The 21,053-nt window shown below is 39.4% G+C and overlaps 1 protein-coding gene across 2 annotated transcripts in view; it reads right to left on the reverse strand.

Moving 5' to 3' along the window:
• Positions 1–8,039: 8,039 nt before the first annotated feature.
• The window catches only part of HSDL2 (hydroxysteroid dehydrogenase like 2), a 63,095-nt gene continuing 50,081 nt past the window's right edge, over positions 8,040–21,053 (reverse strand). The window contains exons 10-12 of one of the 2 annotated variants that reach the window (XM_073876536.1): positions 20,906–21,034; positions 20,745–20,812; positions 8,594–8,768 (exon numbers count right to left, since the gene is read on the reverse strand). In XM_073876536.1, coding sequence (XP_073732637.1) covers positions 20,772–20,812; positions 20,906–21,034 — 170 coding nt within the window. In that variant the 3' untranslated portion in view covers positions 8,594–8,768; positions 20,745–20,771. Of the gene's footprint in view, positions 8,769–20,744; positions 20,813–20,905; positions 21,035–21,053 lie in introns of both variants that reach the window. The other variant, XM_025888353.2, reaches the window with a different exon arrangement.

The raw sequence follows: 21,053 nt of genomic DNA on the forward strand, positions 1-21,053 counted from the left end.
GGGGGGCGGGGGCGCCAGCCTGGCTCTGCCGACCGGCGCGCGCCGCTCCGTGCGCCCCGGGCTCCGCGCGCCCGGCTCGGAGCGCGGCGGGCGGGGGGCGGGGCGCGGGGCGCGGGCGGGGCGGGGCTGGCGAACGGGGCGGGGGCTTGGACCCCGGGCTCCAGCCGGCACCGGAAACGCGCTGTGGTCCGCGAGACCCACAGGAAGTGTGTAACGACACCTCCTACGAAGCGCTCGGAGCTCCCGGTCGTCGCTGCCGGGAGGAGGTGTGGACCGATCTTCCTAGCACACACCGGCGCGCACGAGCTCGGTCTCTGTGCCCAGACAGGTGTGGAACCCACGGTCCCTGCGATGTTCTGAAGTAGGCAGCACTCCGTCCTGCCGCGCGCCCTGGCCCGCGATCCTTGCTGCCCCCTTGGAGCTCCGCAGAGCTTCACCTAAATGCAAGGAGCGGACCTTGCAAGAACCTGCTCCGTTTGTCTGGTGTGTAACACCTGTTTTAACGCACCGAGCAGTCATGTACAGGAACATCTGCTGACTTACAACCCACAGTCATTGCTGCCCAGTGGAAGTTCCCAGTCCCAACTACAACACTCGCATCCATCCCATGGTGGGGGGGGGTAGTTTAATAACACCTAAAACACACTAGGACCAGGGAGGCATACAATAACACCACCTACACAGCTCGGTATCCTAGAGGTGAGGCTGGCGCCCTCCACCTTTATTTTACCTAGCAAACACTTTTATAGTACTTACTATATGTGACCGGGGTTTACACTAAGTGCTTAGGGGATATTTAATCCTAAGAACTCTATGCAGTGGGGGTTGTTAGCTAATTGCCAATTTATGGATGAGGAAACTGAGGCACAGAGGAATTAAGACATCTGCCCAAGATCATACAGTAGCTGGAAGAACCCGGATTCATCCCAGGCGATTTGGAGCCAGATTCCAAGCTCTTAATCCCCTTTCCACTTACAGCATTAAGTATCTCCAAAATAATAATAGTGGTAATAAATAACATTTAAAGCATGTCTGACTGATTAGCCAAATATGGTGCTCACATCCTGACCTCACCCCACTGTGACAAGGAAACCTCAGTCCCTCTTACCCTTGCTGTACATGAGGAGAGAGAAGAATATGAGGCAGAGAAAGAAAGAAATCCTGTCATATGTCACAACATAGATGAATCTTGAGGATATTCTGCTAAGTAAACCAGACTAACTTCCGAACAAAAAAGAAAGGATTCTTTTTTTTTTTTTAAAGAAAGGATTCTTAACACCTTGTTCTGTCAACACTCTTCCTGGTCTAGGCTGAATTAAAAAAAAAAAAACAACAACTATGTAAACATTTTTGATAGAATAATGTCTGTCCAAAAAAAAAAAAAGTTAATTGCCACGTATTTCAAATATGTAATCCTGTGGAGAAATTGGAACCTTAAGCATAGCTGGTGGAAATGTAAATGGTATAGCCACTATAGAAAACTTCTTCAAAAAATAAAATAAAATTATGATGCAGAAATCCCACCTCTGGGTATATATCCAGCAATTAAAGCAGTAACTTGAAAAGATATTTGCACACCCATGTTCACTGCAGCATATTCCAATGGCCAAGAGGGGAAAGCTGCCCAAATGTCCATAGATGGATGAATGAATAAACAAAATATGGCACATACATACAATAGAATATTACTCAGACTTAAAGAAATCTTATATTTCTTCATTAAAGAAAGAAATCCTGTCATATGTCACAACATGGATGAATCTTGAGGATATTCTGCTGAGTAAAGTAAACCAGTCACAAAAGGACTACTGGAATATGATTCCACCTACATGAAATACCTAGAGTTGTCAAAATCATGGAAACAAAGTATTATGGTGGTTGCCAGGAACTGGAGGAGGGGAATATGGGGAGTTGTTCCATGAATATAGAATTCTAGTTTGACACAATGAAAAAGCTCTAGAGAGATCTGTCACACAACAATGTGAGTATAGTTAACACCACTGAACTGTATACTTAAAGGTGGTTAAGAGGATAAATTTTATATTGTGTTTTTTACCACAAATAACTTCTTTAAAATACAATCTCATTTAAAGGATATATCCATCATGATGAATTTCTTTAATGATGCAGACTTCCAGCTATGATGGGCTACCTTGTTGAATAAACTACCTCTCCCACTAAGAACTGGAACTATAAACGTTGTATTTAAAGGTTGTTTAAAGCTATTCTAGAGCAACCAAGGCTTGAGAGTCCAAGAGCTCAGCAAGAAGGGAAACACACTGAAGTGCATCTTACATTCTCAACCACTTTTCTTTCTTAGGGCATTGTTGATTTGTGTCTAGGAGTATAGAAACCAAACAGTGAGAAACATCCTAGAATTTTTGACAGTCTGATTGGGCTACAGATACAAAATTTGGAGGTCAAGTCTATCAAGACAGCTAGGAATTGAAAGCCCAATATCCCAGAGAAAAGGTAATCACAGCAAGAAGAGCCAATCACTCTACATGCCATTTATCCTCAAAGCATTTGATAATTCCTAATCTGTACACACAAGGGGCAAGAAGCCAGGAAACCAACTGCTAAGACAAAAAAAGAAAAAAAAAATCTGAGCACTAACACTTAGCTGTCTCAGTGCTAGAAGGAATTAAACAGGAAGGAGGGGCCCTGGTACACACCTCAAGAATCTCAACTGAGACACTTGAAGAACTATACCCTGAGAGTAAAAGCAAATCAGAAACAGCAGTAACAATGCCTAAAACAGCCTGAACTATTTCAGTGACTAGGTGGATCAAGATGATCTTTCCATGTTCTGTCTCCCTGCAAGAAAAATAGCAAATCTTCTCTAAAGAGACTTCATTTTTTAAAAAAGATTTTACTTATTTAAGAAAGAGGGAGAGTGAGAGCAGGGGATGGGGGAGGCAGATGAGAGAAAGAAGCAGACTCCCCGCTGAGCAGGGCGTCCGATGTAGGACTCGATCCCAGGACCCTGACATCATGACCTGAGCTGAAGGCAGACGCTCAACTGACTGAGCCACCCAGGCGCCCCTCACTCATGAATTCTAACAAACATTTAAATGAAGAAACTATACCATTTCTCTCTAGTCCCTTTCAGAAGACAGAAATACAGAAAATATGCCTAATCCACTCTATGAAGACAGCATTACCCTAATCCAAAACCAGACAAAGACATTACAAGAAAATTACAGACACGTATCTCTCATGAATACATACAAAAGTCCTCAACAAAATATTAGTAGATGGAATCCAACAATGTATAAAAAGAACTATATGCCAGAACTGTCATAGCCTGTTCGCACTGCCATAACAAAATACAGATATTCCTCAACTTACCATGGGGTTGTCCCAGTAAACCCATTGTAAATTGAAAATATCAAAATGCATTTAATACACATAACCTAGCAAACACCCTTGCTTAGCCTAGCCTGTGTTAAACATGCTCAGAACACTTACATTATCCTACAGTTGGGCAAAATCATCTAACACAAAGCCTATTTTATGATAGTGTTGAATATTTTATGTAATTTATTGAATGGTTGTATGGGTACAAAATGGTTGTTAAGTGTATCCGTTGTTCCTCCTTATGACCGAGTGGCTTACTGGGAGCTGTGACCAACTGCCACTGACCGGCATCATGAGAGAGAGTATCATACCACATATCACTACCCCAGGAAAACATTAGAATTCAAATTTCAGAGTCGGTTTCTACTGAATGTCTAGCACTTTCACACCATCACAATGTTGAAAAATTGTAAGTTGAACCATCATTAAATCAGGGACTCTCTGAACTAGAGACTGGGTAGCCTTTAAACAATAAGCTTTATTTCCCACAGTTCTGGAGGCTAGGAAGTTCAAGACCAAGGCACATGCAGAGTCAGTAGACATAAGGGCTTGATTTCTGGTTCATAGATTGTTCCATCTCACTGTGTCCTCACATGGTAAAAGGGAGCAGCTAGCTCTCTGGGGTCTATTAAGGGCACTAATCCAATCACGAGGGCCCTACCCTCACGATCTAATCACCTCTTGAAGGCCCCATTTCCTAATACCATCGTCTTGGGGGTTAGGATTTCAACATATGAAATGGGCATAGGGCTTGAATACTCATATAAAAACAACCATATTTCAGGTATGCAAGGCTGGTTCAGCATTCAAAAATAATAATCTACCACATCAACAGGCAAGAAGATCATATCAATAGGGGCGCCTGGGTGGCTCAGTCGTTAAGCGTCTGCCTTCGGCTCAGGTCATGGTCCCGGGGTCCTGGGATAGAGCCCCGCATCGGGCTCCCTGCTCTGCAGGAAGCCTGCTTCTCCCTCTCCCACTCCCCCTGCTTGTGTTCCCTCTCTCACTGTGTCTCTGTCAAAAAATAAATAAAATCTTTAAAAAAACAAAAGATCATATCAATAGATTCAGAAAAAGCATTTGACAGAATCTAACACCCACTCATGATAAAATCTCTCAGTAAACTAAGAATAGAGGGAACTTCCTCAACTTGATGAGGAATATCTACAAAAACCCTACAGCTAATGGTGGGAAACTAGAAACTTTCTAAGATCATGAACTAGGCAAGGATGTCCCCTCTCATTAATGCTTTTCAACATCATACTGGAAGTCCTAGCTAATGCAATAACACCACAAAAGGAAATAAAAGGAAGAAATAAAACTATGTTCACAGCTGACATAATTGTCTCTGTAGAAAACCTGAAAAAAATGACTAAAAAAAAAAACAAAAACCCTCCTGGGAACTAATAAATGATTATAGTAAGGTTGTAAGATATAAGGTTAATATACAAAAGTCAATCACTTTCCAAAACCAGTAATGAAGAAGTGAAATTTGAAATTTAAAACACATTACCACTTATATTAGCACCCCCCCAAAATACTGAGGTACAACTCTTAAAATCTAACAAGATCAAAAAAAAAAAACTAACAAGATCTGTATGAGGAAACCTACAAAACTCTTATGAAAGATACCATAGAACAACTTAATAAATGGATAGTTCATATTCATTGATAAGAAGACTCAATATTGTCAAGATATCAGTTTATCCCAAACTGATATATGGATTCAATGCAATGCCAATCAAAATCCCAGCAAATTATTTTGTGGCTATCAACAAATTGATTCTAAGTTTTTTTTAACTGAGAAATACTTGTACTTTTGATTTCAAAGTTTTTCATTTTAAGTAAGCTCTACATCCAATGTGGGGCTTGAACTCACAACCCCAAGGTCAAGAGTCACATGCTTCACCAGCTAAGCCAGCCAGGTGACCCTGATTCTAACGACTTATATGGAGAGGTAAAAGACCCAGAATAGCCAATTCAGTATTAAAGGAGAACAAAGTTGGAGGACTGACACTACCTGACTCCCAAGACTTACTATATAGCTGTAGTAACCAAGCAGTGTGGTATTGGTGAAGGAATAAACAAATAGACCAGTAGAACAGAATAGAGAACCCAGAAATAGACCCACATAACTACAGTCAACTGATCTTTGACAAAGGAGAAGACAGTCTTTTCAACAAACAGTGCTGGGACTGGATATCCACATGCAAAAAAAAGAATCTAAACAAAGACTTTACTCCTTTCACAAAAATTAACTCAAAATGGATCACAGATCTAAATGTAAAATGCAAAATATAAAATTCCTAGAATATGACAGGAGAAAACCTAGATGGCCTCGGGTATGGCAATGACTTTTTAGATAGGACACCAAAGGCACAATCCATGAAAGTAATGATTGCTAAGCTGGACTTCATTAAAATGAAAAACTTTGGGGCACCTGGCTGGCTTAGTCAGAAGAGCATGTGACTCTTGATCTCGGTCGGGGTTGTGAGTTCGAGCCCCACACTGGGTAGAGATTACTTAAAATAAATAAACTTAAAAAGATTTTTAAAAAAAATGAAAAACTTCTACTCTGCAAAAGGCAATGTCAAAAGAATAAGAAAACAAGTCCCAGACTGGGAGAAAATATTTGCTAAAGACATATGATAAAGGAGTGTTTTCCAAAATATACAAAGTACTCTTAAAATGCAACAGTAAGAAAACAACTTAATTTAAAACTGGGCCAAAAACCATAACAGACACCTTACTAAAGAAGATACAGAGGCAAGTAAACATGAAAAGATGTTCAACATTGCAAACTAAACGGAGATACCACTACACACCTGTTAGAATGGCCAAAATCCACAACACTGACAATACCAAATACCCAAGAGGATGTGGAGCAACAGGAACACAAGTTCATTGCTGGGGGGAATGCAAAACAGTACAGCCACTTGGAAGACAGTTTGCAGTTTCTTATAAAACTAATATATATTTTCCTTTGCACAATTTGCCACTTTAGAAACTCAAAGTTCTTTTCTTTTGTATTATTTCTCCAAAAATCTATTGTTCTTTTAAGATGTTATGAAAGCTCAAGTTCTAACCACTCCTTAGAGGTACTCATGTCTGAATACTCCCATGTATATTTGTAATGCACGTTAGTAAACTTCAATTTCTTCTTCTCTTGTTAAGCTATCTTTTGTTAATCTAATTTACAGGGCCCCAGCTGAAAACTTGATAGGTAGAGGGAAAAGACTTTTTTTCTTCTACTTAAGAGGTTTATTTAAGAGACACTATATAAGAGGATTTGTTGAAATATTGGATTACTAGCAACAAACCATCTTAAAAATAATGTCTAAATAACTTCACTCAATCATTAACAAGACCCATGGCCTTGATTTACCTCCATACCATTTAATTCCAGAAATGGGCTCAATTGGCTGCTGGACAACACACAAAATGGCCATTCAAAACTTCTGGGAGGTTCTACAACTTCAGTGCAATTAATGGGCAAGATCCATGGAAAGGGAACACGTGAATTCATTAAGGTATCAGGGGGATGTTGCAAGAGGCTTCAGGAACCTTGGTGTGGCTATCTTTATTTCTGATAGGATACTGCAAATTGTTTGGTACTTCTTAGTAATAATGAGCACAAAGGGGCTGCAGATGACCTAATCCAACTCCCTCACTTATAGATGTGAAAACCAGGGCCCTGTGAAAATATTTTTTCCTGATATCCCAAAGCCTCTTAGTAAGCAAGTTCATGTTTTAGTGATTAGAACCCAGAATTCCTGTCTCACAATATTTTCTTTTTATTTTCCCAAAGCTTTGAGACCATTTGGAAAATGCAAAGAGAGAAGACTTTAATAAGCTTCAGTAGAAAACGAGCCGGCTGGCAACACCTGACCAGGATCTTCACATAGCTAGGAATGACTGGCGGATGCAAAGGGAGTTGTGAGGCTGCCACCCCAAAGGCAATCCATCTGGGCTTCCTGGATGGGGAGGTAAGGTCTTCAGGTTCTATTCAAGGCTGATGCCCTGGGAGGTTTTTGTTGGATAGGGATTTTGTTAATTTTCTCATTTTCTGATCCTGTTTCCTCATTTGTAAAATAGACATTAAATGCTTCTAACATTACAATTCTAGGAAATGTCAGAATTAAGCACAGTAATATTACAGAACGGAAGATGAGAAGTAAAAGAATTACACTGAACAAGTATTTTTAACTGATTAAAGTGAAAGGAAAGGACTTTTTTTTTAAACCTTAGCTTTAAAAAGAAAAAAGAAAAACAAACCATTGTATGAGCTTACTGGGGCTGTCAAAACAAAATACCACAGACTGGGGTGCTAAACCAATAGATATCTTTCAGTTCTGGAGAACAGGAGTCTTGGTAGCTGTGATTTCTTCTGAGGCCTGCTGGTCCTCACATGGTCATTCCTTTGTGTGTGCATCCCTGGTCTTTTATCTCCAAATTTCCTCTTCTTAGAAGGACCCCAGTCTGACTGGATTAGAACCCACCCTAAAAGCCTCATTTTAACTTAATAATTCTTTCAACGTGGGGGGGACGTGGGGAGGACGTGTGTGTGTGTGTATGTGTGTTAGGATTTCAACAAATGAGCCTGGGAGGTTTACAATTCAGCACTTAACAACCATCTATTCTGACGTTCTCTTTTTACAACACTGTGACCAAGTGCATACTTCTGGGGAGAAATTATTTTATTTTAAGATATTTTTACACATTTAAAAGAGGATACATACTGAATTACATTAGCAAAATTACATTAATAGGTAACTTATACCTGGAAAGCTAGTTAGAATGAAAAACTGTTTTTGTTTCATTAGTCTTCACTATTTATTAGTTTATGTGATTTCTGCAAAAATGCATTATAGAAGATCTTCCTTAAAACAAGTATATGAAAATCTAAAATATCATTAATATTTCATTAGCATACAATCCCAAACTGAAAAATTTAAAACAGATTAATCTCCTTTTACATGGGAGATAAAGAAGAGCTAATTTTACTCCTTAAACCGGGTCATACCTTTCCCACAATGAATGAAATCTAGCTCTCAGAGGGCAAAACTCAGAAAATTCCATGGGCAGACTGTCTTAGAATTCCACTTAATGAAGCTTATGTTTAATTAGCTAGCCGTTTTAATTACAATTTCAAGTCTTATAGATACAGAAATTCTGTTTTTTCCAAAACAAATTTGCATATCCTTATAATACGAAAGGGAAAAAAACAAACAGATTTTAACTGTTGATCCCTTTTACTTTTTGAGCTTAGTGATCGACATTTTTTTTTCTTTTCCTTCATAACTTGGCATTCATCTGATTCATTAGCTTCTCCAATCTGATTGCTAGGGTCATGTTTCCTTTAATCTTCAATTTTCCTGACATGAATGCCATTGTTGGTTTTAGTTTTCCTAAAATGAGAAAATGAGGGAAGGAAAAGCATCCATTAGTGCCCTTAGGGAGATAACACTTCAAGAACATGCATTATAAAAAGAATCTTGAGTTCTATAAACCTCTGAAGCACACAAATTTCTATTCCATAATTTTTTTTTAATCAGTATCTTGGGAATCCCAATTCCTAGACTTAGATATTAACAATATCTTATAACATGAGAGATAATGTAAAAACAATCAGCAAAAGATTATACCAAAGAGCTGAAGATGCAACATTTATATACTAGTTACAACACATTAAAGGATACATGGCCCTCAGATGAATTGTAGTAAACAAATACTATTTTAGTTAATTTTCCAATCTATTATAGTTCATTACACTTTTAACATTTCAGGTTTAGATTCAAAAAATCAAATGGTATAAATGCATATAATATTCTTAAGAAATTATTAAAAACACAGTGTACAGACAACAAAAGTATGTGTTAGCAGTATTTTAACCACAGAAATGCCAGGATGGAAGACATGAGCATTACAACAGAACTGTAGTTATTAACAACGTAAAAGAAACAGAAGCTCCATGGAGGGAGGAAACTTTATTTGCTACTCTTATTCCAGTGCTAGTACAGGGTCAGGCACACGGTGGAATTAATTAGGAAACCGACGCTCAGAAAGGATTCTGACTCACTCAGTGTCACACAGCTTGTATATGACACACTGCACTTCAAAGCCAGGTGTTTCTGATTCTTTATTTTTTTTTTTAAGATTTTATTTACTTGAGAGAGAGAGAACACACACATGTGAACAGGGGAAGGGGCAGTGGGTAAAGGAGAAGGAAAGAATCTCCAGCAGACTCTGTGCTAAGCACAGAGCCGGATGTGGGGCTCAATCCCATGACCTTGAGATCACGGCCTGAGCTGAAATCAAGGCTCAGTTGTTAAGCATCTGCCTTCGGCTCAGGTCATGGTCCCAGGGTCCTCGGATAGAGCCCTGCATTGGGCTCCCTGCTCGGCGGGAAGCCTGCTTCTCCCTCCCCCTTTCCCCCTGCTTGTGTTCCCTCTCTCGCTGTGTTTCTGTCAAATAAATAAATAAAATCTTAAAAAAAAAAAAAAGAGTTGGACACTTAACCGATTGAGCCACCCAGGTGCCCCTGATTCTTATTTATAGTTTTCTGAGCTATATGATGCCAATTTATCTATAGATCATCTCTCCAGCAGGCACAATATGTGTCTGGTGCATTAGTAAACTTCTACAGAGCCACACGCAGATGGGCTCTTTGTAGAAAAAAAAAATGTGTGGGTTAATGTATTTATATATGTTGAGATATTAAATACCTTTAAATTATTCTATGTAGGGGTTGTTACAAAGCATTATAGATTGCTTAGCGATAGAAAGAATCAAGTCCAATTCTTTAATGAATAAATAGCTGCGCATTATTCTATGGAAATGTGATGTTAAAATACCTACATTTACAAATAATAAACTAAGGGATAGTTTTGATTTACATAGAAGATACTGGAAAATCTTTTTTTAAGATTTTATTCATTTGACAGAGACACAGCGAGAGAGGGAACACAAGCAGGGGGGGTGGGAGAGGGAGAAGCAGGCCTCCCGCCAAGCAGGGAGCCCGATGCGGGGCTCGATGCGGGGCTCGATCCCAGAACCCTGGGATCATGACCTGAGCCGAAGGCAGATGCTTAACGACTGAGCCACCCAGTTGCCCCGGAAAATCTTTGCTCTTTAAAGGAACAGAACAGGGCGCCTGGATGGCTCAGTTGGTTAAGCGACTGCCTTCAGCTCAGGTCATGATTCTGGAGTCCCGGGATGGAGTCCCATGACGGGCTCCCTGCTCCGTGGGGAGTCTGCTTCTCCCTCCCCCCTCTCATGTGCTCTCTCTCTCTCTCTCATTCTCTCTTAAATAAATAAAATCTTTAAAAAAATAATAAAGGAACAGAACAGCTCCTCCAGAAACTTACAAACACTGACATCTGGGTGCCCTCCTGCTGAAAAACTGGCTCCCGGTTCTGTCACCCTACAGTGAAACCCACCAGTCCATAAGCCTTGCTCACACATACACAGCTTTCACCAGCTTTATGGAGCCCTGCCTATAAAGACCAATGGACATCAAACGGAGACAAAAAAAACCCAAAAAAACAGATAAAAGCCATATGGCAGGCACTGAAGAAAGCTAAAACAAAGTAAACAACAACAACAAAAAATTCCACAGTTCATGTCCGTATGGATAAGAGAAGATACAACAGCAGTGTATCAAGAACAGAATGCTGGAGAAAGGGGGAAGAAGAGAAGCACAGGAAAGAGGGAGAAATAGGGGAGATGACTTGAAGGGGTATGGGAGGAGAATGAGGGTAAGGGAGAGAAGCAGTAGAAGAAGGGGAATGGAATGGGATCCAGCGAGTGGAAAGGGGGCAATAAGAGAAGAAACAGTGACCACAATGGTGAACTCCTAGAAATTAAAAATTTGAGAGATAATATTTTTTTAAAGATTTTATTTATTATTTATTTGAGAGGCAGAATGAGATAGAGAGAGAGAGCATGAGATGGGGGAGGGTCCGAGGGAGAAGCAGACTCCCTGTTGAGCAGGGAGCCTGATGCGGGACTCGATCCTGGAACTCCAGGATCATGACCTGAGCCGAAGGCAGTCGCCCAACCAACTGAGCCACCCAGGCGCCCCGAGAGATAATATTAAAATACAAAAGGCAAGAGGCACTTGCAGATCTTCTGGTCACAGAAGTCAATCTTCTCCGTTGCTACCATCCCCCCACGACTGCAAAAGTCTCTCTCCATGCACCCCCCCCAAAATACTCTACAAATAGAGTTTCTCCTTACTATATAAAAAAAGATAGTAAGTAGAAATAAGGTGAATCAATCTCCCCAAAAGTAAAAAAGTCATATAAAAACATGTGCAATAGGAGAAAGAGATGGTCAAAAAAAAAAAAAATTAAAAAAAAAAAAAGGAGAAAGAGATGGTCAAAGATCGAATCAAAGATCGAATGTTCTCTCCCGAAAGTGAGAACTGAGAGAACTATCAAAGAAATAATATAAGATACATTCCCAAGGAGTCCATCAAGCACCCAAGAAAATGAAAGAATAAAGACCACACTACCTTGCTTCATCATGAAATATCAAACCACTATAGAGAAAGAAAGCATTTTGATTCCAAAGCTTTTGGAAAGAAGAGGGGGTAGATACAAAAGATTAAGAAAAACAATAGTATCAAATTCTCAGTGGTAATCTTAGAAGATGGAGCAGTGGCTTCATTATTTTTTTTTTTAAGATTCCATTTATTTGTTTATTTGACAGAGAGAGAGAGAGAGAGCATGTGAGCAGGGGAAGGGGCAGAGGGGGAGGTAGAGGGGAAGAAACTCCAGAAGACTCCACGCTGAGTGTGGAGACCAATCAGGGCTTGATCCACAACCCTGAGATCATGACCTGAGCCAAAAATCAAGAGTCAGGCGCTTAACCGACTGAATGACCCAGGTGCCCCTTGGCTTCACAATTCTGAAGAAAAATGAGTTTCAACCCAGAAAGCTCTACCCAGCCAAGCAACGTGCTGGCAGAATACAAGCAGTTTGAGACTCAAAAAATACCATCTCTTATATCTCAGTTCTCACGAAGCTACTGGAGAACGTGTGCCGCCAAAAGAGAATGTAAACCAAGAAAGAACATGGGACACAGGAAATAAAGAGATTCAGTGCAGGAGAGAGTTAAAAATTTCTAGGATCACAGTTGTATAGCAGGCTTAATAAGCCTATCTATCTATTATAACAAGACAAAGGGCTCCAGGAAAAAAGCAGACGGACAGGTAATCTGACACATTTGGCAGAGTGGAAAATTGTATCAAAAGGTTGTGGGAAGAGTACAGGAAGATTCTGCGTAGTTTCTTTATACCTATTTTAGTGGGGGGAAAAATAGGACAATTATTTATATCTAGGAAAAAGAAAAGTCCTCTGAGAGGAAACATAATAATAGTATACTATTTGACTCAACAGCAAACTACAGCAGAATCATAATTATTTAAACATAGAGTACTGATTTAGGCAAGAATGATAATTATATTGGGGGTATGGGTTAGGGGGAGGTAAAGCAAAATCAAGGGGCTATAAGAGAACTTAAATCTCACCCACCAGTCTTTAGGTTAGTGAATCTAAATAAAACAGTGCTTAAGTATACATCTAACATTGAGAAATGTGATCATATTGAAAAAGGCGGAGTTACAGAATGAAAGAGACACCAGAAAGACCTGAAGGTGATCACCTCTGTGCAGTGGAAGGGGGAAAGGCCAAAGAACACCTTTTAAAAATATATACTTTGGGGAACTTGGCTGGCTCAGTTGGTGGAGCGTGTAACTCTTGATCCTGGGGTCATGAGTTCAAACCCCATGTTGGGTATAGAGATTACTTTAAAAATTTTTTAATAAAATAAAAATAGGTACTTTAAAAACTGAGGTGAAATTCACATGACATAAACTTAACCATTCTAAAGTGAACAATTCAGTAGCATTTAAGTACAGTCACAAGGTCGTACAACCACCACCTCTATCTAGTCCCAAAACATTTCCATCCCCCAAAAGGAAACCCTGTACCCACTATGCATTAACAGTTCCCCTCCTTCTAGACCCTGGCAACCACCAATTAGCTTTCTGTTTCTATGAATTTACCTATTCTAGTGTTTCATATGAAAGGATTCATACAATATGTGATCTTTTGTCAGGCTTTTTTCGCTTATTAAGTTCTCAAGGTTCTTCCACATTGTATGATGAATCAGTACTTCACTTCTTTTTATGGCTGAATAATATTTCATTATACACACAAACACACACAAATAATTTGTTTATTCATTCATCTGCTGATGGCCACCTGGGTTGTTTCCAACTTTTGGCTACTGTGGATAGTGCTGCTATGAACATACATATATACATATTTGAGAATTTTCTTTTGAATATGGGAGTGGAAATGCTGGGTCATGTGGTAATTCTAAATTAACTTTACCTATATATTTTATGGGTTTAACAAACCCAAACACCTATGGTCAACTGATCTTTAACAAGGTTGCCAAGACCATTCAATGGGAAAACAATAGTCTATTTAACAAATGGTGCTGGGATAACTGGATATCCACATACAAACAAATGAAGCTGGGCTTCTACTTCACATCATACACACATATCAGCTCAAAATGGGTCAGAGACCTGTGAGAGCTAAATCTAAAAACCCTCAAAAAAGGGGCGCCAGGCTGGCTCAGTCAGAAGAGCATGCAACTTCTGATCTCGGGGTTGTAAGTTTGAGTTCCATGTTGGGTGTAGAGATTATTTTAAAAAATAAAATCTTGGGGCGCCTGGGTGGCTCAGTCGTTAAGCATCTGCCTTCGGCTCAGGTCATGATCCCAGGGTCCTGGGATCGAGGCCTGCATCGGGCTCCCTGCTCCGTGGGAAGCCTGCTTCTCCCTCTCCCACTCCCTGTGCTTGTGTTCCCTCTCTCGCTGTCTCCCTCTGTCAAATAAATTTTTTTAAAAAAACTAAAAAATAAATAAATAAAAATAAAATCTTAAAAATATAAAGGGGCACCTGGGTGGTGCAGTCAGTTAAATGTCAGACCCGTGGTTTTGGCTCAGGTCGTGACCTTCGAGTTGTGAGACTGGGTCCCACGTTGGGTTCATGCTCAGCACGGACCTGCTTGAGTTTCTCTCTCCCTCTCCCTCTGCCCCTCCCCGCTGTGTTCTCTAAAATAAATAAATAAGTCTTTAAAAAAATAAAAATACAAACCCTCTGGGGTGCCTGGGTGGTTCCGTTGGTTAAGTGTCTTACTCTTAATTTTGACTCAGGTCATGATCTCAGGGTTGTAAGATCGAATCCCATGTTGGACTCTGCTCTGGGCGTGGATTCTGCTTAAGATTCTCTCTCGGGGCCCCTGGGTGGCTCAGTTGGTTAAGCGGCTGCCTTCGGCTCAGGTCATGATCTTGGGTCCTGTGATCAAGGCCTGCCTTGGGCTCCCTGCTGGGGGAGTCTGCTTCTCCCTCTGCCCCTCATCCCCACTCACACTCTCTCTCAAATAAATAAATAACATCTTAAAAAAAAAATTCTCTCTCTTCCTCTCCCTCTGCCCCCTCAACTCTTTCAAAAAAAAAAAACCCTCAAAAAAAAGTGAATCGCAAATCTTTAAAACTTAGGTTTCACAAAGATTCTTAGATATGACAATGAAAGCACAAGCAACAAAAGAAAAAGAACTACAAATTGGACTTCATCAAAATCTAAAACTTTTGTGTTTCAAACTACATCATCAAAAAAGTGAAAAGATAACCCAAAAAACTGAGAAAACATATCTGCAAATACACTTCATACAGGATATCCGCTTTATATCTGGAATATATAAAGAATTCTTAAAACTCAGTAAAAAAAAGACAACCCAATTAAAATGTGCAAAGGACCCAAATAGGTGTTTCTTCAAGGAAGATAAACATGTGGGGTGCCTGGGCGGCTCAATCGTTAAGCGTCTGCCTTTGGCTCAGGTCGTGGTCCCAGGGTCCTGGGATCAAGCCCCACATCGGGCTCCCTGCTCAGCAGGAAGCCTGCTTCTCCCTCTGACCCTCCCCCTGCTTGTGTCCCTTTCTCGCTCTCTGTGTCTCTCTCTGTCAAATAAATAAAATCTTAAAAAAAAAGGAAGATGTACATGTAACCAATAAGCACATGAAAAAATGCTGAACACATCATTAGTCATTAGGAAAATGCAAATCAAAACCACAGTGCGGTATCACTTCACACCCACTAGGATGGCTATTAAAACTAAAACAAAAATAAGGAGTGCTGGTAAGGGCAAGAATACAAAGAAATAGAAACCTTCCTATACTGCTAGTGGGAATGTCAATGGTATAGCTGCTGTGGAAAAATCTAGCAGTTCTTCAAAGAGTTAAACATAGATTTACCACATGAACCAGCATTGCAAAAGAAATGAAAACATAAATCCACTATTCTGTTCATATCAGAGTCCAGAAAAGGGAAATCTATAGAGATAAAAAGTAGATCAGTGGTTGCTTACAGCTGAAGGCAGGTTGATGGGAGATATGGGGTTAACAGCTAACGGGTATGGGGTTTCTTTTTGAGGTGATGAAAACGTTCTAAAAGCAACTGTGGTGCTGGTTGCAAATATCTGTGAATATGCTAAGAACTATTTAACTGTACACTTTAAATGGATGAATTGTACGGTATGTGAATTATTCCTCAATAAAGCTGTTAAAAAATAAAAGCTACTGTTACATGTAACAATAAATTGAATTAATAATTCAAAATTTTCCCACAAAAAATCCCAGGTCCAAATGGCTTCACTGGTTTTTCGCAGGATATAAAATCAATACACAAAATTAACTGTATTTATGTATACTAGGAACAGATCATTCAAAAATAAAATTAAAGACAATAATTCCATTCACAACAGCATAAAGAAGAATGAAATACTTCAGGGAAAAAGCATGAACCATAAAAGAAAGAACTGATGGATTAGCCTTTATCAATTCTAAAAAACTCCTGTAACTCAAAAGACATCATTAAGAAAATGAAAAGATAAGGCACACAGACTGAGAGAAAATATTTGCAAATCACATGCATCTAGAATTTATAAAGAATTTTGCAATTTAATAATAAAAAGACAAGTCAATTTAAAGACGAGCTAAAGTTTTGAACAGTTCATCAATGTAAAGAGCTATTAAGCACATGGAAAGATGCTCAATGTTAAGGAAATACAAATTAAAGTCACAAAGAGATACCACCACACACTCACTGGAATGGCTATAATATCAAAGACACTAACGTTTGTGACAACATGGATGAACCTAGACCCAGAAAGACAAATACTGTATAATCTCACTTTTAGTGGAATCCAGGAGCACAGAGTAAAATGGTGGTTGCCAGGAGTTGGGGGTGAGAGAAATGGGGAGATGCTGGTCAAAGGGTACAAACTTTCAGCTATAAGTTGAATAATTCCTGGGGATCTAATGTACAGCATGGTGACTACAGTTAATAATACTGTATTGCATATTTGAAATTTGCTTAGATCTTAAAATGTTCTCACTACAAACATAGAAAAGGTAATTTTATGTAGGATGATGAATGTGTTAATTAGCTTGATTATAGTTATTTAACAATGTATATGTATCCAGTCATTCTGTTTTATACCTTAAATATATATAGTTTTTGTCAAATATACCTCAATAAAGCTGTAAAAAAAACCCAACACTAGTAAGTTTCGGTGAGAATTTGGAGAAACTGGAACCTTCATACATTACTAATGAGAAAGTAAAATTAGTACAGCCACTTTAGCAAATGGTTTGGCAGTTTCTCAAAAGTTATCTACTTACCATGTGACCCAGCAATTCCACTCTTAGGAATCTAAGAGAAATGAAAATACACATCCACCCAAATACATGTACGACCATACGCAGAGCAGCGTTATTCACAATAGCCCAAAACTTAAAATAATCCAATGTCCACCATCTGGTGAGTGGATAAATAGTACGTAGTATATCCATACAGTTGAATACTATTCAGCAATAAAAAGGAACTGAACTACTGATACATGCTACAACATGAATGGATGAATCTCAAAAGCCTTATGGTCAATGATGCCAGATACAAAAGACTATATACTGTTTGATTGCATTTACATCAACTATTCAGAAATCTATAGAGACAGAAAACAAATTAGTGTTTGGCTAGCTGAGGGTAAAAATGGGGAATGATTACAATGAGACATGAGAGAATTTTCCAGCGTGATGGAAATTTCTCAAACTGGATTGTAAGCGATGGGTGTACAACTCTATAAATCTACTAAAAATCATGTTTAACCTTTATACATATTTTATGATATGTAAATTATCCCTCAATAAAACTGTTTAAAAAATAATTTTAAAATAGCTAGTAAGCACAACATCGTATCTCCTCCCTATATTAAACAGGTAATCTTGTACAATTTATTTCCTTTCTATTCTAATGCTCAACCCTACAGTGGCCCCTACTGGCCAAAAGGAGATTTTGATTAGATGATCACTAGTTGCTTAAAGTTTTTCTATTTATAAAGTATCCACTATACAAATTAGGTCAGAAATGGCTATGGTTTCTTAAAAGAGAAACCATACAAGGATATAAGGTCTAAATTGTGGCCCTTCAAAGGAAAGCAGACGGAATAATGAGGAAGAACAAAAGGACGTAAGAAGCAGAAGTCAAGTCACTGTCGCTGTAAGAAACCTTGTAAGAATACTCTTTTTTTTTTAAGTTACTCCTTTATCTGACTGACTTCCCCTAGTCAATCCAGGAGCACATTCACAGAAAGATATAAATGGAAAGCCCATTACTACAGGTTAATGATACACAAATAAAATATAAATTAAAGAAGTCATTTGACTTTCACCTTTGGAGGGCAGAGTAGCGTAATGATTAAAAGAGCATAAGCCCAAGAGTTAGCTTGGATTCAAATTTTGGCTTCAACGTTTCTTCACTATGTGACCTTCAGTTTATTATTTAATCCATTGGTGTCTCAGTTTCCATTTTTGTAAAATGGAGGAAATATTTTATCTCCAAGCACTGTGTGGAGTATTGTGGTTGTTTTTTTTTAAAGATTTTACTTATTTATTTGACAGAGAGAGACACAGCGAGAGGGAACACAAGCAGAGGGAGTGGCAGAGGGAGAAGCAGGCTTCCTGTTGAGCAGGGAGCCCGATGCAGGGCTCGATCTCAGGACCTCGGGATCATGACCTGAGGCGAAGGCAGACGCTTAACGACTGAGCCACCCAGCCACCCCTGGAGTATTGCTTAACTCATAGTAATCATACAGTGCATATTAGCTATAATTATTATTTCAGTTTAGAAATTGACAATGTTTATTTTAAATGATCTTTAAGTTCAAAATATTATTTATAAAATATAAATTTGCCAACATTTACTGAGCATCTATGTCCAAAGCACTTTAAGTTTTATGAGGACATAGTTGTTGGAATACTAAAACACTTAAGACACTACTGAAAATGACTAAAGAGATAATTATTAACACTGAAAGATGTTAAAATGTGTGAGTGAAAAACACTGCCAAACAGCAGTAATGCTATAATCCTGTTTTTATAAGCACACGTGTATATTTATATACATTCACAGAAATATATATGACTCTAAACCAAAATCAACTAATGGTTGATTTCTCAGTAGTGCGATTCTTTAAAGAAGTATCTTTATTTTGCTTAGGGGTACTTGGGTGGCTCAGTTGGATAGGCGGCTGATTCTTGATTTCAGCTCAGGTCATGATCTCAGGGTCCTGGATTGAGCCCCGTGTCAGGCTCCTCACTCAGTGGGGAGGTCTGCTTGAGATTCTCTCTCCCTCTCCCTATGCCCCTCCCCCTGCTCATGCACTCTCTCTCTCTCTAAAATAAATAAATCTTGGGGTGCCTGGGTGGCTCAGTTGGTTAAGCGGTTGCCTTCGGCTCAGGTCATGATCCCAGTGTCCTGGGATCGAGTCCCATATTGGGCTCCTTGCTCAGCGGGGACTCTGCTTCTTCCTCTCCCTTTGCCCCTCTCCCCTGCTCATGCTCTCTTTCTCTAATAAATAAATAAAATCTTAAAACACAAATAAATAGGGGCGCCCAGGTGGTTCAGTCATTAAGTGTCTGCTTTCGGCTCAGGTCATGATCCCAGGGTCCTGGGATCGAGCCCCGCATCGGGCTCCCTGCTCCGCAGGAAGCCTGCTTCTACCTCTCACACTCCCCCTGCTTGTGTTCCCTCTCTGTCTCTGTCAAATATATAAATAAAATCTTTAAAAAAAAATAAATATTTAAAAAAAGAAGTATCTTTGTTTTGCTTTTTCTTAAGTGTATTTTCTGATTTTGTACCATGAGTTATTTAATACTACCGTAAAAAAAAAAAAGGTCGGGGCGCCTGGAGGGCTCAATCAGTTAAGTGTTTGACTATTGGTTTTAGCTCAGGTCATGATCTCATGGTTTGTGAAACTGAGCTCTGCACTGGGTTCTGCGCTCAGTGGGGAGTCCGCTTGAAGATTCTCTCCTTCTGCCCCCACCCCCATTCTCGCACTCTAAAATAAATAAATCTTAAAAAAAAAAAAAAAAGGAAAAGTTGAGACCTCAATGACTAGTAACATACACAGACTGGCTCAGATAATATGTAGGCCATTAGCATCCTGGATTAGAACTGGAAAGCAATGGGCGCCTGGGTGGCTCAGTGGGTTGGGCGTCTGCCTTCAGCTCAGGTCAGGATCCTGGGATCCTGGGATCCTGGGATCGAGTCCCGTATCCGGCTCCCTGCTCAGCGGGGAGTCTGCTTGTCCCTCTGCCCCTCCTCCCCACTCATGCATGCTCTCTCTCAAAAATAAATGACTAAAATCTTAAAAAAAAAAAAGGAACTGGAAAGCAAGATCTAGAGGGCACAGAGTACACACTGTGATCTTCAATTTATGAAGATTAAAACAGAACAAAGAATGAATTACATTTATAGATCACTAACTGAATTTTTTTTATTAGAATGTTATTAAAGTGTTGTTTCTAATAAATACATGTGATAATTACCATTTGGAGTAGTATTCTAAGAGTAGAAAATAGAAAAAATTCCCTTAAAATTCTCTGGCATAGTTAAGAGGTACACAGGCAGAACAGAAAACTATGCAAAAGGTTCTCTTGGTTAAGGATTTCACAGAAAGCAGGATCGCGGGGCCACAGGAGAGGGCCCCTGTTTCCTATTACAGTCGTGCCAAGATCAAAGCAAGACCTTACTCTGAATAAATGAGGTCCAGCTGAGGTTAGCACCGCCTGTGTCCCAGGTGTTATTGGAAAGGCTATTTTAGTCCAACTAGTAGAAATAAAGTCCACCTATGAGTCCTTTTGAATTACCTCTCTATTCCCAAGATTATCTTATGCGCTTCTCAGTCACACAAAAAGGAAATTCTAACTTCGACTTCCCACTTGTTGGCTGAACAGTAAGAACTTACCAAACAGTAAGACCCACCTTCTGAAGACTATGTGCTCTTTAACATCAATAGCCGCTCAGATTCTACGGCTACAAACACAAGTCTCGATTATTTGGAAAGGAATAAAGTTAGAAGTAAATTTTCCTTGAACAATCAGTAAATTAATAAAATTGAAAACTCACCTGAAAACATTTTTACAAAATCATCAGTAGACATACTCATCACCACATCTGCCTGATCAGAGGGCTCTCCGTATCCAACATTCCCACCTTTGCTTTTAAGATCAAGAAACCACGTTCCACCATCTTCACCTACACAAAATACAAAGAT

This window comes from Callorhinus ursinus, unplaced genomic scaffold (assembly GCF_003265705.2).
Source record: "Callorhinus ursinus isolate GAN/ISIS: 27379988/994484 unplaced genomic scaffold, GSC_fseal_2.0 scaffold24, whole genome shotgun sequence".
NCBI lineage: Eukaryota > Metazoa > Chordata > Mammalia > Carnivora > Otariidae > Callorhinus > Callorhinus ursinus.